This window comes from Myotis daubentonii, chromosome X (assembly GCF_963259705.1).
Source record: "Myotis daubentonii chromosome X, mMyoDau2.1, whole genome shotgun sequence".
In the NCBI taxonomy this organism is placed as follows: domain Eukaryota; kingdom Metazoa; phylum Chordata; class Mammalia; order Chiroptera; family Vespertilionidae; genus Myotis; species Myotis daubentonii.
Genome location: NC_081861.1, coordinates 130,937,140 through 130,954,217, shown reverse-complemented (window position 1 = coordinate 130,954,217; position 17,078 = coordinate 130,937,140). Strand labels below are relative to the sequence as shown.

The window sequence follows — 17,078 nt, the reverse complement described above, 5'->3', positions numbered from 1 at the left end:
TGGGTAGGGGGGTATATGATAGGAGAGATCAACACATGTAAGTAGGTATAAAAATCTGGCTTCAGATGTCAATTTTGATGTCATCAGAGCTTTTTGTGAGAAAACTCAGAGTAAAATGGTGCAATTGGGGATTTGAATAAGAAAGGCATAACTCCTGGGTCTGTGGGAAAGCTCATCAGCATTAAGATTTTGTACACCTGAATTGTATAATGTCATTAACCAATATTACCCCAATAAATTTAATTTTAAAAAGGGGAAAAAGAATATTCACCCATTCCATCATGATTACATGTGGTTGCTACAACTTGTTGATTTCAGTTCTATAAAGTAGGAACCAAACTAAAATATGCATGTGTGTATGTATGTGTGGCGGGGGGTAAAACATAGGAGGTGCTTGAAGTGGGAAGGGATACAGTGAAGCCAGGAGGCTGTCCTGAAGTTGCCCTTGCATAGTAGCATGCATTTCTTATTAAGATGGTGTTCTGGGTGTATAACAATCACATTTTTAAAGGTGCCTTTATTCATACCTTACAGTTGACTGAGAAATATCAACCAACCATATCAATGTATGTTTTTATTTTTATTTGTTTTGCTTTTGGTGACTCTGAAAGAAGCTATCTTTCAAAGTCATAAAAAGGAAAACTAAAGTGACCTTAGGTCACCAGAGACTACCAAAGGTGTGTGTGTGTATGGGGCGGGGGAGAGTGAGAATAAAGGAGATCAAAAAGCAAAATCAAAGTTTATTTTGAGCCAAATGGCTTTATTGGCATGTGACTAGAAGTCCATGTGATTACAAAGAGTTTTCCTTTTTGCATAGCTGAACTGTGCTTTGAATCATTTTGAAATCTTGACTTGGGTCTGTGCTGATCACTTTGGGGCCTTTTCTTGAACTTAATTACCCCATGGAATCTTCTACCTCCTGGGCTTGGAGGAGGACTTCCCCTCCCCTTCAATCACCTCTCTGGGTGGATGGGGGCCCTCAGGCCCAGGAAGGAATTTGCCAATAATTGGAAGCTCTCCTTAGGAGGGAGAACTCACCACCACTCATTGCCTATGTCAGAGTTCAGCTGCATCCCCTGCACTGGCCCCTTGAATGCTATTAATAGGACAGTGCTGGGAGAGGGGAGTGAGAGGCAGGGCAGACTTGCTACAAGGCTTGCTAACTGGATGCTTTTAATAACCTTCTTGTTTTTTACCTTAATATGTTTAGGGAGGAGTATGTGGCTTGGCTACCTAGCAGAGCTCATGTCCAGAATCTTGAATATATTAAAAAGTCAAGCTAAGTTTGAAAACAGCCAACCCTAAACTTTTTTAATCTGTGAGATAAAGTACAACTCCTAAAAGATCTTTTTCCAAAGTGTTCTTTCTTTCACTTTTTATTTGGGAACCAAACCAAATTTAAAGTTGTAAGAAATGTACGATGAATCCCAATATGCCCTTTACTTAGACTCACTATTTTGCTATATTTTTTCTTTCTTTCTTTCTTTCTTTCTTTCTTTCTTTCTTTCTTTCTTTCTTTCTTTCTTTCTTTCTTTCTTTCTTTCTTTCTTTCTTCTTTCTTTCTTTCTTTCTTTCTTTCTTTCTTTCTTTCTTTCTTTCTTTCTCTCTCTCTCTCTCTCTCTCTCTATATATATATACATTATTGTTATTGTAATTATTATTCTTGTTATTGGTACTGAAAGATTTATGTGTACCTTGTAGACATCATGACCCTTTACCCCCAGCCTGGATCTTTTATGAACAAGGACATTCTCTTGCCAAACATCTTACTTTTTAGGTAGAATAAGAGAAGGGTCTGTTGAAGGCTATATAACCAAAGTGTAGGCCAGTCCAAAGAGCTGATTGTGCGGCCCTGTGCTGGCTCCCACTAAGGCAGGAGTGAGGAGAGGAGACACTACCACAGGTCTGGAGGACTTTATTGTTGCCATAAAACATTTTTCCCATGTTCTCTTTAGACACATGAAATAAAGGCTGCATTCCCAAGATCTGGCTTTAAAATAAAAAGATACTTTTACAGTATTCTTTTTGGAGGGATGAAAGCATATATTTTATTAACATTTCCCAAACTCATTTTAAAAACATTTTAGGCTGACAGCATCCAGCCTGCTGCAATAGAAATACATGGTTTTTTAGAAATTATATCTCTCAGTTAACTGAAGAGGGAAACTTTCTTCTGTGAATCATCATCTCTCTGATGGAGGACTTTAAAAACCCTGTGTATGATCAGCACAGTTGGGTGACAGAAAGGTAATCCTGCTTATTTCACGTAACATGTCAATGCATTTTGCAAGCAGTTTTCTGAAGGGTTTGCTCATTGGTAGTTTGGGTCTCATTCATGATATTCTGTAGAGACCTGGCCAGTGATGCCTGGGAAGGGGGTATAAATGGCACCCTGGCCACTGTGGCTGCATTGGGGTGCACCCACGCCCGGTCATCCTTCCCAGCTGTCTCACTGTGCTCACAGAGCCCAGGGCACTCTTAGGGGCGGCCTGGTTTTCCCTGCTAAGAACCCAAAGGGCTTGCTCAGAGCTGGAATTCGGTGAAGCAACTTGCTTCAACACGCCAGATCTGCTGCATCCCCAGTACCCCACCCCTCTACCTCTGCATTTTTTACCCACACCCCCAACCCCAGCTTGAGGATTCCCCACCCCACCACGCTGATTGTCTCAATCCTAACCCCTTGGATGTGAGGAAGTGTTTTTGCGTCGGAACATGCCCGGTGAGGCCACCAGTGACTCCCAGCGGTTGCACAGGGCGCTGCGCCCCTCTGGCCCTGGACTCCCCCCTCCACCCCCCGCCCTGCGTCGGCCCGCCGCCCCCGCGCCGCCTCCTGCGCCGGCCTGGGCTGGAGGCGGATTCCTCTCTCCGGGTTTTCAAAGCGCCTTTCTGAAACCTCCTCCTGGCCCAGAGAGGGAGAGAGCCTGGGCGCAATCGCTCCCAGGAGCGGCCAAAGGGCGCGCGGGGAGAGGCCTTCGTTGGGGTACTTTCAAACTGAGGCGCGCACACACACTCACACCCACCCACCCAGACACACACGCGCGCGCGCGTACACACACACACACACACACACACACACACACACACACACACGCCCATTTATATAGGCGGTGGCGGCGGCAGCAGCCGGGGCGGTGGTGGCGAGCGCAGGAATGATGGAGCTGAGCCAGCCGACCCGGGTTGGAAGCAAGTGAGCAGAGCCCAGGCGCACCCCAGGATTTCTGTGACCCACGCTTGTCATCCCCCCCCAGGAACGTGCACCCGGAGGAGGACCCGGTACACTGATTTGCTAGAGGGAGGGCGGGGAAGAGGAGGACGCCAGGTGAACTGAGGAGACCCCTGCGTATCCGGACTGCCCCAGCGCGCCTTTTGCCCGACTCCTGCCCCCTCTGCGCCCAGGTGGGCGCGCCCGGTTCCCAGCTTGCAAGGGGGCACTTTGAGGAGACCAGAAAGTCTCGGCCCGGCAGCGCGGGATGCCTTTCGCCAAGCGGATCGTGGAGCCGCAGTGGCTGTGCCGGCAGCGGCGCCCGCCGCCCGGCCCAGCGGAGGACGCGAACGGAGGCGGCACTGAACCGCCGCCGCCCCTGCAGCCGCCCAGCCAACGGGACAAGGCCCTGGAGCCGGGGCCGGAGGAGCCTCCCCGTGCGCCCCCTGCACCTTCCGGGCCGCCGCCGCCGCCGCCGTTGCCCGCTCCGACCGATCAGGCGCAGCCACCACACGGAGAGCCACCCGCAGCGGCCGAGGAGAGCGCTGTGGGGGCCCCGGAGGCGGCGTCCGCGGCTGGCGAGGCGCCCTCGGCGGCCGCCGCGGCCGTGCTGCTCATGCTGGACCTGTGCGCGGTCAGCAACGCCGCGCTGGCTCGAGTCCTCCGGCAGCTCTCGGACGTGGCCCGGCATGCGTGCAGCCTGTTCCAGGAGCTCGAGAGCGACATCCAGCTGACCCACCGCCGCGTCTGGGCCCTGCAGGGCAAGCTCGGCGGCGTGCAGCGCGTCCTCGGCACCCTGGACCCCAAGCAGGAGACAGTGCGTGAGTATCCGCGCCTCCAGCCGGCGCTCCGCTCCTGCGCCGCACCCTCCGCCCTCCCTGGTCGCCGCAATCCCAGCCCCAAGGCGCCGCGCCCACTGCAGCTTGCACCGTACTCTCGCCTCACCCCCCCCCTTCCCCTGGGACCCACCCCAATCCTCCAGGTGCTGAGAGTTTGCAGGGATGCAGATGCAGAGGGGAGAAAGTTAAAGGGGCGGCCTCGGAACTCAAAGGCAGCCACGGGCTGAAAGGGGACGTTTAGGGCGACACAGGAGGCAGAGGGGTCTGTCATTCACCTCTGGTGATCACCTTCCTTGTCCCTCCCCAGTGGTGGGGGTGGGGCGGGGGTTGGTGCAACTTATGTGGTTCCCAGTGGCCCAACCTGAGACCTATAGTCCGACCCCACCCCCACTCGTGCTTGGGGGCTCCAGGAGTAGTGAGTGTCTTTTGAGGGCTTCTGCTTCGCCTTGACGGTTTTGTCACTCTTACTGTGACCTCAGGGGCTGCGCGGAGTCCCGAACTTGTGCCTTGAGCTCATGTGCGATGTAGCATGGCGCCGCTTGCCGCCTGGAGAGAAGAACTCTGAAGCACTTTGCTCCAACCTTGTGGCCCAGAGAGGCCGCGGGGAGGGGCATGGAGGGAGGAGTGTCTCGGGCCCTGGGGAGATCGGCGAGACCCTTGGGCCATCTCTTCTGCCCTGAACAGCATAAGTTCCTACTAAGTAACTCTGTGTTATCTGCTCTCCGAGGATCCCAGAGGCGCCCCCCCCCCCGTACTGTCGCCCAAATCCGCACGCATATGGAAGACCCCTGAGCATCATTGCTGCCCGTTAACTTCACTCTTGCGACACCCTAGGGCTCCCAATACATGTCATTCTGTGTCATTTTCCCTCTGAGAGGAGCTCAGGAGGGTCCCCTGGCGCAAGATCGGTCAAATCAGGCGGCGAGGGAATCTTTTAGGAATGAGCAGAAGGTGGGCGGAGGCACTAGGCCGGTGCTCCGGTCCTTGGGCGCCTGGTCCCGCTGCAACACTCACAAGGAAGGTGATGTCAGCGGCGCTGACTTACATAAGAAGCTTCCCGCGTTGCTGCAGCAGCTGCACTGGTGCGAGGCCCGGTGGCCTGGGGGGAGGGGGGAAGCTCTAGCTGCATCCTTTCCGGGAACCTCTGCCCTGCAACCCAGTTCGCAGATTGCCCCCACTCAAAAAAAAAAAAAAAAAAGGAAAAACCTCTTTGAACCCCACCCCGGGAATTGGCTGCTTTTCTGCAATAGCAACAATAATAAGCCTAATGAATAAATGATGTGCGCGATAGGTTTTAGCAGCTATAAAAGACCCGGAGTTGGGTTAATGACTGGTTGTTTAAAAGGGCAATTCCGGGGATGAGTTCTGGAAAGAATTAGGACTGCCGTAGGCCAAGTCGTATTTTACTTTTGGGACTTGAAATGAGCACTTTAATCCTGCCTCCCTTTTTACCTCAAACCACACAGCAGGGACAGCCCCTTCACTTTCAACAGCGCTGATATCTGGGGAGTGCGGTTGGGGTGAGTGGTGATTTTACTTCAAAAGAACTGGAGGGAAGTTTTGCAGACTGTTGAGTGGTGCCTACATTTCCCGTGTGTGTGTGTGTGTGTGTGTGTGTGTGTGTGTGTGTGTGTGTGTGTGTGGTGTGACACACACTGCTCTTTAAATTAGGTTTCACACAAGTGAAATTCAGTGCTGGAGCAGATTGGGTCCCCTTCTCTCTTTCTTTAGAGGCAGCAGTGGGCACTTATGCATATGGGATTTGACACAGTCCTTTTAACTGTTTGGAGTGCAAACTAATGGTTAATGGAGAAAAAAGAACTTTTTAAATGTGTGCATACAGTTGATGAATATATACTCTATGTGTATTTATACATCAATAAATAAATAATCCCAGGGATGGATGTAAAAATCTATTATATTTTAATTTTTCTGAACTATTATCTCCACACTTCATGTCCAGACCTCCATTTAGGAGAACATTGTTCTTGTTTGATGTCATAGAAGGCATTACCTTTGGAAGGAAAGGCACAATAGTGTGTCATAGTTGGGGTTTGGCAGCATGCAGAGGCAGAGACCAGGGTTTCTGTGTAAGTGGTTTATTTCAGAGGGCAGCCAGAAAGCATAGGGAGGGAGTATAGAAGTGAGACAGTGTAGGGAGGAAAGCTCATGCACGGTGTGAGCTTGGGTACCATTGTGGGCAACCCGGGTTCAATACAGCACACACCTCAGAAATGTTCCACTGAGGAGTGAGGAAGCTGGAATATTTATTCACCAACTTCCACCCCTCACTGAGGGAAGGCAGAACCTGGAGTATGAATTCCCTGCCTCCCTTGGCCTGCTCTATGTTAGGGCTCAGCCCAGGTGAGTTATGCTAGGTAGAGAGATAGGAAAAACCTAGGGATTATACAGGAATGTCTGCAGGGGTCCTGTCGGAAGGGCTATGGGTAGAGCACCAGTGGCTTCTATCTGCTACATTATAGATCTTCCTTTAACATTGCTCATGGCCTAGGGGAGTTTCACATTCCCTTTCCTTTCCCTTTGAAGGTGTCTGGGTGACTCCATACTCCTTGCATAGCCTTCCCACCAGGATCACCATTCCCCATGCAGTCTTCATGTTGCTTCGTCCTTGGACAGCTGCTTCCCATTGCCCTGAGACAGGCTCAGGGTGGGAAAGGGGTGACAGTTTGCAGGGCTGACATGATCTGACATATACTTTAGTAAAGTCACTCTTGAGGCAAGTCTGAAGGCTGGTAAACCAGTTGGTATGACGGGTGATGGTAGCTAGGACTTAGGAGGTTGCTATGCAGGCATACCATCCATACACAGAGTTCCCCAGTAGGACTGAGTTCTAGTTGCCCACAGTGGTGATTTACTTGAAAATGCACCATGTATCTTCTGCCTTCCTTCCTTTCTCCATCTCACTTTCTCATTCACCTATGGCTGGTTCCTGGGGACACCTCCCACATAAACTACTTGTGGTGGAACTTGCACTCACAGGGTCTGGAGGAACCCAGATCAAAACAATTTGTTTCATCTTTGAACTGTGAGGGCAAAGACCTAGGGCCAGAAGTATGGTAGAGGTGATGTTTCTCGCTCTTTTTCCTTAAACTCTTTCTCCAGAATTATTATACTAGCCACATGCCTGACCCCTTCTAGGTGTTCTGCAGTGGATCTGGAAATAACTTACTATCCTTTAGAAGAGAACTTTAGTGCTTTAGGAGTATGAGGGGCATGGGAGGAACTCAAGTCTAAGATGATGAAGATACACCACCTCAGTTCCTCAGTGGTCCATTGGCCAACCTTTTAGAGTATTGTTTATCATCCTGTGGAATGAGGTCAGTGATGGCTCCAGGAGCTCCAAGCTTCCATATTTGAAAAGCATAATTTTTGCCTGAGCAGACACAGAAACTGCTAAACATGGAAAGAAACTAGGAAGTCACATATTGGGTGAATTCATCATTTTGGCTTGGTATGGTAATGCTAATCAAGGGTTCATTCTGCTTTTGGAAGGATGATCCTTTTCCTCCCCATTCTGTTCATTCTACTACATGCAAAAATCATTTACAAACTGGTTCATGTAGGATATTTTTTAAAAAATGTTTCAGTAACTGTGGTTAGGTTTCTTTACCTCCTGTCTCTGCTCAGCGAATTTTTTGAGGCATTATGAGACCCTAACAGCTCCATTGAAAAGTGCTTTTAAACCAATCATAGAACAACTGAGAAGAAAGCAATCTTCAAAGGTTAATATTTCATGGTTATAATTTTCTCACAACAACACATTTCTTTCCAGACTTTTCTTGTTGTACTGGATTGGGCTCTTAAATCAAAACTACCGAACTACTTTACCTAGGAAATCCTTGAGATTCTTCTTGGGCTGATATTGCTAAGATAGTAACAATACTTCTTTCCTTCCTTCCTTCCTTCCTTCCTTCCTTCCTTCCTTCCTTCCTTCCTTCCTTCCTTCCTTCCTTCCTTTCTCTCTCTCTCTCTCTCTCTCTCTCTCTCTCTCTCTCTCTCTCTCTCTCCTCTCCCTCTCCCTCTCTCCCCTCACTCTCCCCCCCCCCTCTCTCTCTTTCTTTCTCCTCACCTGAGGACATTTTCCCATTGATTTTTAGCGAGTGGAAGGGAGGGAGAGAGACAGAGAGAAACATTAATGTGAAAGAGACACATCCATTGATTGCCTCCTGAACAGGCCCTGACCAGAGCCAGGATTGAGCCTCCAACAGAGGCACATGCCCCTGATTAGAATTGAACCCGGGACCCTTCAGTCCACAGTCTGATGCTCTATCCACTGAGCAAAACCTGCTAGGGCAAGATTTCTATCTGTTTGTGGAGATCTTTTCCACACAATGCCATCAGGAAAATATAAATTCCACATAAGCTCTCAGAAACATCTTCAGTCTTAGAGCTTCTCGTCTACATTTAATGGGCATTACCTTTAAAATGCCATGGTGTATGAAATTTCTCCTGTTGTCCCATGTTAGCCCAAGAGTCTTAAGGATCCATTGACTTCATATAATGCTTTATAATTTTATGGACAAAGACAGTTTCAAATGTGGGAATTTTGTTTTGACAGTTCAGTTTAATTTATTTTTACTCTATTAAAATACTGCAACACAAGATTTTGTAGGACACTATTAAAAAGCAAGCATGGGAAGAGTATGCCTGGAACAAACTATCAATCACAAACATTCCTAAAAGTTATTTTTGCATCAAGAATTCCTCATGAATCACATCTTGATAATAAATGAAAATAAAAAATGATGAAGTAGGAAGATTTTCTGAATGTAAAGCTCTCATTTTAAGGTCTAAATTTATTGAAACAAGGTTTTGGAGAGCCCTCCTACCACACCACAAGCCCACGAAGATAGGCATGACAACTTTTGGTTTTTGATATTAATGTCCATCCCTCAATCCATTAATAAACATGAGAAGGTTTGGGTGTACTGAAATAGGAATCTGAGGACTCGGGCATCCATATGCTGAAAAATTAATTTATTATGATGTTCCTAAGTCCTTCCAAGTGAAATTAACCAATAATAAAATGAATTTAATAAGAGCTGGAGAATCTTGAGATGTTAGAGTTGGGAAAGACCTTATCACTCCTTGAATCCAATCTCCCAACCAGGGTGGGATTCTTTTTAAAGATGTCCCAAATGGCAACCCATCTGGTTTCCATGCCCTCTAAGACACCCAGGAGTGAGAAGTGGCCATCCCCACCCCAACTTTATTGCTGATTTGTTTCTGTTCTGAAACAATCCTTATCTACACTAAGACTAAATCTGTCCTTTTGTAATTCCAGCTTTTAAGTCTTAATTCTGGTGGCTGGAGCCATATGGAATCTGCTTATAATCTCTTATCCAGGATATCTTTTAAGTGGCTAGAGGTTACTTTGTCCCAGGTAAAACAACTTCAGTTCTTTCAACCAGGCCTCTCAATGCCAACTTTCCTGTTTTCTCTCACACTGGTTGCCCTCTCCCACAGGTGCAGAGCATGAATGGAGCCATTCCTTCCTTCATATGAATGTTCCACTAGGACTAAGATGGCCCTTCTTTTTTTAACCATTGCAGAATACTGTTGATGCATTATTGCTCTTATGGCCCAACAAACTCCTTTCCTTTATAGTGGCAGTTCTTTTACATGAGGTTTCCTTTGTTCCATTGGTGCAGTTGGTATTCTGAACTTAAATTTCATAAGGCTCCCCATTGTCTCTGTTAAATTGAATCTTGCTTGCTTTGCTCTTTCACTTCTAATCAGTCATGATGGTTTAAAATCTTGATTCAATGTGTCAGCTACTGCCCACAGCATTTTGCTCTTTGCAAACATCATAAACATGATTCTAATCTAGCCCATCACCCACATCTTTGATAAAACTGTTGCTCAGATGGACTGAAGGCCAGATCTCATTGGCAGACAGTAGTACGTCTATTAATCAACATTCATTGGGTAGCATTGTTGCAGCATTCACAAATGCTCCCCCACAGTCCCATTGAAACCACATTTCTCCACCTTGCCCACAAGATCTATCATCATGAGTGATTGTCAAATGATTGCTGAAAACAAGATACCATATGTCTGTAATATTTCTTTGATCTTCCAGTTTAATAACCCTACTCAAAAGGGAAATGAGGCTAGTCTGGCTCAAACTGGACTCCCAGCCATCAGAAGGGCCATTTAAATTTTCTTGTATATAATGGATAAATACTTTATTTTGGAAAATATACTTTGGTGTTTTGGCCATAGAATGACTGCACTGTTGGAGTTCAATGAACTCTCTGGGTCCTAGAGTCCATTTGTCTGAGTCCAAAATGCATGGTTTGTTAAAGGCAGAGAATCAGAGTGCTTATACCTTTCTTTTTTTTATGATACCTGGTGGTAACCTTATGTCCTTGTTTCTTAAGGAAATGTTTGGAATTCATGATCTTTGTAGTTTGCTTAGGCTCAGATTGAGTAAGGTTGGCAAGTGTCAGTTTTATCTAATTGTTGAGAAGCAAGTATGTGGTTTAGAGTGTGGATTCTGAAATTAGACAGCAGGGGTTCAAATTCCAGCTCCCCCCTTCAGAGCTGTATTACTTTTGACAATTTACTGAATATTTATTTTCCTTTGGGATGGAGATAAAAACTGTACCTATTGCATTAGGTTGTTGTCAGGACTGAAGGAATCAAGGTACACAGGTACTGAGAACTGTGCCTGGCACATGGTGAGTCCCTGGTAATTATTTGCAGTTATTTTATTGCTATTGTAATTGGATCATGCAGAGTAGGAGGCATGTGTAAATTTTTACAAGTAGGTGAAAACCTGTCTAAATCTGTGAAATGCTGGGTCAGAGGGAAAGAGATAGCTGACCAAGCAATGCTATATCCCTCTGCGTGGTCAGATGACTATTAAGATTTCAATGTTCTTTGTGGCCTCTTTTTGTTATGCAAAGAAGTATAGAAATTAAAAATCATCGACAAATAATCTTATCATCCAGATTCATTCATTTATTATATGCCAGGCACTATTCTAAGTGCTTAGACTTCATCAGTGTTCAGAAAGTTACAAAGAATTTATAGTAGAGAGAGATTAGACCATAAACGAAAAACATAACACAGATATTTAACATAATTAAACATAATTTAAAGAGATTACAGAACATGTTAGGAGATAGTAAGTTATGGGCAAAAAGAAACTAGAGCAGGGTGAGGGCAATCCCCAGGATTGGAGTGGCGTTATCATTTTAAATGGGAAGCAACATTTTAGGGAAGATTGGAAAGAGGTGAGGGAGTTAATGATGTCAATAGCTGGAGGAAGAGCATTCCAACAGAAGGAACTAGAGCTAGTGCAAAGGACCTGAGGTGAGAGCACAGCACGCCTGGTGTGATAAAGTAATGGTAAGGAGGCTGACATGGTAGATGTGGAGTGAGCAAGGAGACCAGGAGGAGAGGAAGTCAGGAAGGTGGGGTGGAGGGCAGCTCATGTAGGATCTAGGAGGCCTTTGTGAAGACTTCGCTTTTTTGCTCTGAGTGAAATGGGGACTCACTGGAAGGATTTTAGTCTAGTAGTGACATGATTGACTTAGAGTTTAAAAGGATCACTTTGGCTGTTGTATAGGGAAGAAACTGTGGGGGAAGGGTAGAAGCAGGGTGACTAAGTACAATAATTGCTCTGGCAGTTATCCTGGTGGGAGATGGTGGTGGTTTGGTGGAAGTAATGAGAAGAGGTTGGATCCAACTTAAAGATGTTGACATTTTTTGTTTTATGTTTAGGGCTAGCCAATTCAACCCACACAAAAGGGCATAAAAGTTGAGAAGTAAAGGAAAGCCTTCTTTTCTTCTTACGGGCCAGACTTGTTCCAAAGGACACCATGTTATAATATGCTGTGATCCTTCTAGAAGGAGCAAAAGAGAATTCTCACATAGGTCTAATGTGTTTTGTAAAGCCACATCTGATATTGAGGAAATAGGCACTTCTAGAATCTTGATCAATCTTACTTTCCTGTCTTGGGAAAATTTAGAAGTTGTTCTAAAGAAAATTCTTGTTAAAAATCAATGTATAATTTCCATACAGTGAAATGTATGGATTGTAATTGTGTAGTTTGATGAGTTTTAACAACTGTATGCACCTCTGTAACCCACATCCCTATTAAGAGAGGGACAATTCCCTCACTTCAGATAGATAACTTCTTGAGGTAGAAAAGCAATATTTGAACTCTGATGCTCTCATACTATTCCCTGCCAGAACTGTTGTGTTAATACGGACATGGGAGAAAATGTTTCTTCAGGAACTTCTGGACTCTACAATAGGACCAGACTAAGAACTATGGATTCCATATATGAGATTTGCAGAGGAACAAACTTCCAGTTAGAAGATAAATAAGTTCTGGGGCTGTAATGTGTAGCATGTTGACCACAGTCAGTAATAGTGTATTGTATATTTGAAAGTTGCTAAGAGAGTAGATATTAAATGTTCTCATCACAAGAAAAAAAATTGTAACTCTCTGTGATGACAGATGTTAACTAGACTTATTGTGGTGATCATTTCACCATATATACAAATATCAAATCATTATGTTGCATACCTGAAATTAATGTAATGACATATGTCAATTATATCACAATTTTAATAAGATTGAGAGGGAAAAAAGATTTCCAAGACAATTGGAATAGTGGAGTTTCTTCTCTTTGGTCTGATGCTACTGGTTGTTTATAACATCTGAGTGCTCAGCTTTAGGGAGGACCCATTTGGGACAAGGATAAGAATTTGGCCTCAGAGACCCCAGGTGTAATTTAGAAGTAGAAGTTTTTCAAAGGGAAAGCTAAAATAACATTTAAAAAGACATGGGGGAAAATAACTCGTTATTTTTACACAAGTTGCTAAGTGGCAGGGAACACTAATTTGTAACTGTGTTTTTAGCTTATGCTGATGCTTGAAGCCTGGATGAAGGATGAAGAAAGTTCTTTAAAATTTGATTATTATATGTGAGTGCATTTAAATTTGTGAAAGAAACCCATTATACAGTTTGGCTACTCTTGATTTTTAATACTAAACATCTAAGAGAGGGAAGAACTAGTATCTATGAGGAAGGATGACAGCCAGTGAAACATAATGTTAATTAGAATATAATATCAATATTTATGTTTCTCTCCAGTGTGCATCTGGACGCTGTTCCTCAAGCCTATATTTATATTTTAATAATGTGAGTAAAGCTGTATTTCCCTTTTTAATTTCACATCAGAGTTTTGCTGCCTCAGCCAGTCCCCTCCTTACCCCTGAAGACTTCAATTGCAAGATGGCACATGTTTATTGAGAGGTTGATTCTAGAGATTAACTTTGAGGAGAGGAAAGTGCAGCATGAATAAATACTTCAGAAATCCTTTTCCATGTGAAAAGTCATAGGGCTTTCTGCTTCACAAACAGGAGAGACAGATGCTTCAGAGTTTGGGGTAACGTGGGCAAACCAAGGAAGAGATACTGGGAAGAATGCCCTGGAAGGTTTTCTAACAGTTTCACTTGGGTTAAATACCTTCAGTGTGAGAGAGGAGATGCTGGAACACTGCTCAGGTATCAGATGTCACTGGTGCTCATCTGGCAAGGCTTTAGCCTTTGTTAATTAAAATTAAATCCAATTTCAAAAAGAAAAATACATTACATAAGGTTGTGCTTGTGTGGCTTTATTTTAACCCTTTGACCCATATTCTAAGACCAGCAAATCTCAAGTCAGTGATGGGATAGGAAGTGATAGTGAGAAATGGGATTCACTTACAGATATATTTGAGTAAAGGCAGTGAGTGGAACTATTGGCCTGTCAATGTAAATTTGGAGCCCTTTTGGGTTTTAAAAAATTGATTTATTAATTCAAAGTTTTAATTGTTGTTGGGTGAGGAGGACAAAAAGAAAAACAAAACCCAAATAACCAAAGAGACACTCTCTTTTACTTCTCAGCTTATACCTTTTCTTCCCAAGTTGCTCTGTACACTTTTCTGTGGCCTGATCAGCTTTGTTGGATCAAGCCCTGCACTTAGGAAGCTACCTGGAACCAAAAGAGTACATTCAATCTCTCTCTGTGTGTCTGTCTCTCTCTCCATATATAAATCATATATATGTTAAAAATTTAAAGATCTAATTATAACATAAATATAGCAATGTGCATAAATCACAAGTGTATAGCATCTGGAATAAGAAACATTTGCAGCCCTCCAAATTCTGCCACTTTTCCCTTCCAGTCATATCTTCCAAAAAATGGCCATTATCCTGACTTCTAACAGCCATAGATTACTTTAGCCTGTTTTGGAATCAGTATATGCTTTTTTATATCTGGGCTTTTGTTGCATGTAGCTGTAGTTCATTTTTTCATCGCCATATAGGATTTTTTCATATAAATATACCATGATTTATTTGTCCATTCTACTATTGATGGGCATTTGGAGAATTTCCAAATAAATGCTGCTATGAACATTCTAGTTCCTGTCTTTTGGTGAATGTACCTACATATTTTTGTTGGGTAAAAAGTACATAAGTTGTAGTTTTACAAAACTTTCTCCTTCAATAAGATACTTCAAGACTTTGATAATTATTGTTCTTATTCCTTGCTCTCCCTTGACTTTTGGACTAAGCAGTAGTTTTGTTCTGTTTTTTTTTTTTTTCTTTTTTCTTTTTTTTTTTTTCTGTAACGTAAAGATTATCTCTGATCACTAATGACAAAGTTTGGGGGTCTGAAATGGAGGAAATGTGATATAATTAAAAGAACTCCCCTGCCCTCTTTTAAATTAAAGCATGGTTATGAGACCTTTTGATTCTCAGACGAAGGCTCTTCACAAAGCCATGTTTCAAATCACTTGCAAACTCTGTTTAATCGGAGTTTGACATTTGAATCTTTATTGGCTCTGCTTCAGCTCTTCCTCTGTGAGGAGAATCCTTTTGGATTTTCAAATTGCTTCCTTTCCTTGGGGAGGGAATGGAGGAGGAAGAGTGATGAGTTCTCTAATCACTTGGCTGGATTATCCTGAGAGCTATGGGAGAGTTGCTTTTTCTAGTTGTCCCTATCAAGGTTTTATGCAAAATCTAGGCAAAACAGAACTCCTCAGGAGAGGAGGGGGAGGCCTTTCCATCCCCCCCCATAGGGTCTATATTCTTGTGGCTCTGTTTTCAGAATCTTGGATATCTGAGCCACAAAGTAGCAACCCTGGCTAGACAGAATTTTGTGGATTATGGGAGTTGAAAAGGCCTCAAGCAAATTCTAAAATTGCCCACAGGACTTCTTTCAAACCCCTGACATAGGCTCAGCTTCCCAGATGCCTTGGCTGAGGGTTTGTAGTCCTGGACTCAATGAGTGGTATAACCACCCACGCTCCCACTATGCCCCATCGGCCCACAGGCTTCTCACTATTTGGTTTGAAATGACCATGATTGGAGAACTGAGGGGGTGAATGTTTCAGTCTGAGCCTTCCCCTCCAAGCATCCTGGGAATGTCTGAAACACCTATGAGGCCCAGGCAGCCCCACCGCTGCCTTGTGTTTTGATGGAACGTTTGGTCACTTTGGGTGTGACGGTGTGTGAAACCTTTACAGTTAAGTCTGAAAAATGGTTGTGAGAAGCCCCCAGGGAACCATGCTGCTGAGTGACACACACCTGGGCCTTCTAAAGTGAGATTTTATGATAAATTTGAACATGGTTTTAAACTTTACTATACTTTGCTTCATTCGTTTTCCTAACTAGAAATAGGTGAGCTGATTTTTCCATGAGAGAGCTGCTTTGGACCATTAACCTACATTGTTTTCAAATGTAAAGGTGACTATGTAATTGAGTTTTGGCTTTTAAGAACTGGAGGCATAGTGAGGCAGCTCTGTGAAGTTGGAGTTGCAGGTGGGATTGGTGGGGGGAGGATATGCTTTCCTTTACTCACCAGGTGTGAAATGCAAAAGAGCTTTGTGCAGAATAAGAGACTTTTAAAAATCCAGATGTACTCTGAGGACCTGAGTAACTCTTACTTAAACCTGCTGCTTGTCCCAAGTTGTCATTCTCTTCTGTAGGGTATGGCTGAGACCACAGCCTACAGTTTATTCTTCTTCACCCCTTTGACTTTTTCCTGTAGTCAGCTCTGCCCCCAGTTTGTAGAAGATGGCTGAATTTTTTTTGTCTCAGATGATTGAGTGTTATCACGGGGATTCTTCTAAACATGTTCAGGCAGACATCAAATAAATTCACACACACATGCATGCACCTTCCCCTCCTCTCCCCACACATACCATTAACATTTATTGTGTGACTGCTTTCTGTAGTATTCTCTCACCTTATTTCACAAGCCCCTCAAAATTCTGTGTTGGAAATACGATATTCTTTGGGTGAATAAGGAAATGGAGGCTTTAAGACCACACTGTTTAAGACCACACTGTTTAACATTTGAATCCAGAATTCAGATGTGGCTTTCTGTCTTCAGTTTTGGGGCTCCATCTAGTCTACCCAGGATCCCTCCATATTACACATAGTTCCTTCCATCTCTACCACTTTATCACCACTGGGATAGCCTCTGCCTCACAGTTTCTGATAGGGAAGCAGAGGCAAAAAAAAAAAAAAAGAGAGAGATAAGGATGATGTCCAGGTGGGTCCTTGGATGCTCAGAAAGTCTATGGTTGGGACCTCTGGACAAAAAGGCCCATGAATTGAGAAGTACCTACTCTGTGTCTGGAGCTGGCATATGGCTCTGTTAGAGATTAGCACGTGTAATCAGGCACGGTAGTGGCTACCTGAATGGCTGTAAGTAATTAGTTGTTCAATTGTAACTTAATAGTTTTGGAGAACATACTGAATGTATAAAATAAGTAATTTGCTGTAGCAGGAGTCATTTTATATGTCAAGGCCTTTACTATCTAAACCCAAATGGTTTACTTCATGGACACAGGTTTCTCTGCTAATTCAGTGGTTACTCTTCTATATTCTATATTGTTGCTTGAAAGCTGGTGTAAATTAGCTGTGGGTGACCTCAATTCAGATAACTAACCAACACAAATTAAAATAGATTGTCATTTTTTCCATTTATTCAAATAGGCCAAGA

General features: G+C 44.0%; 1 protein-coding gene across 2 annotated transcripts in view; it reads left to right on the top strand.

Moving 5' to 3' along the window:
* The first annotated feature begins 2,911 nt into the window (after positions 1–2,911).
* NHS (NHS actin remodeling regulator) overlaps positions 2,912–17,078 on the top strand; it is a 347,582-nt gene continuing 333,415 nt past the window's right edge. For both annotated transcript variants that reach the window (XM_059678458.1, XM_059678457.1), the window contains exon 1: positions 2,912–4,023. In XM_059678458.1, the coding sequence (XP_059534441.1) occupies positions 3,471–4,023 (553 nt within the window). In that variant the 5' untranslated portion in view covers positions 2,912–3,470. The remainder of the gene's footprint in view (positions 4,024–17,078) is intronic.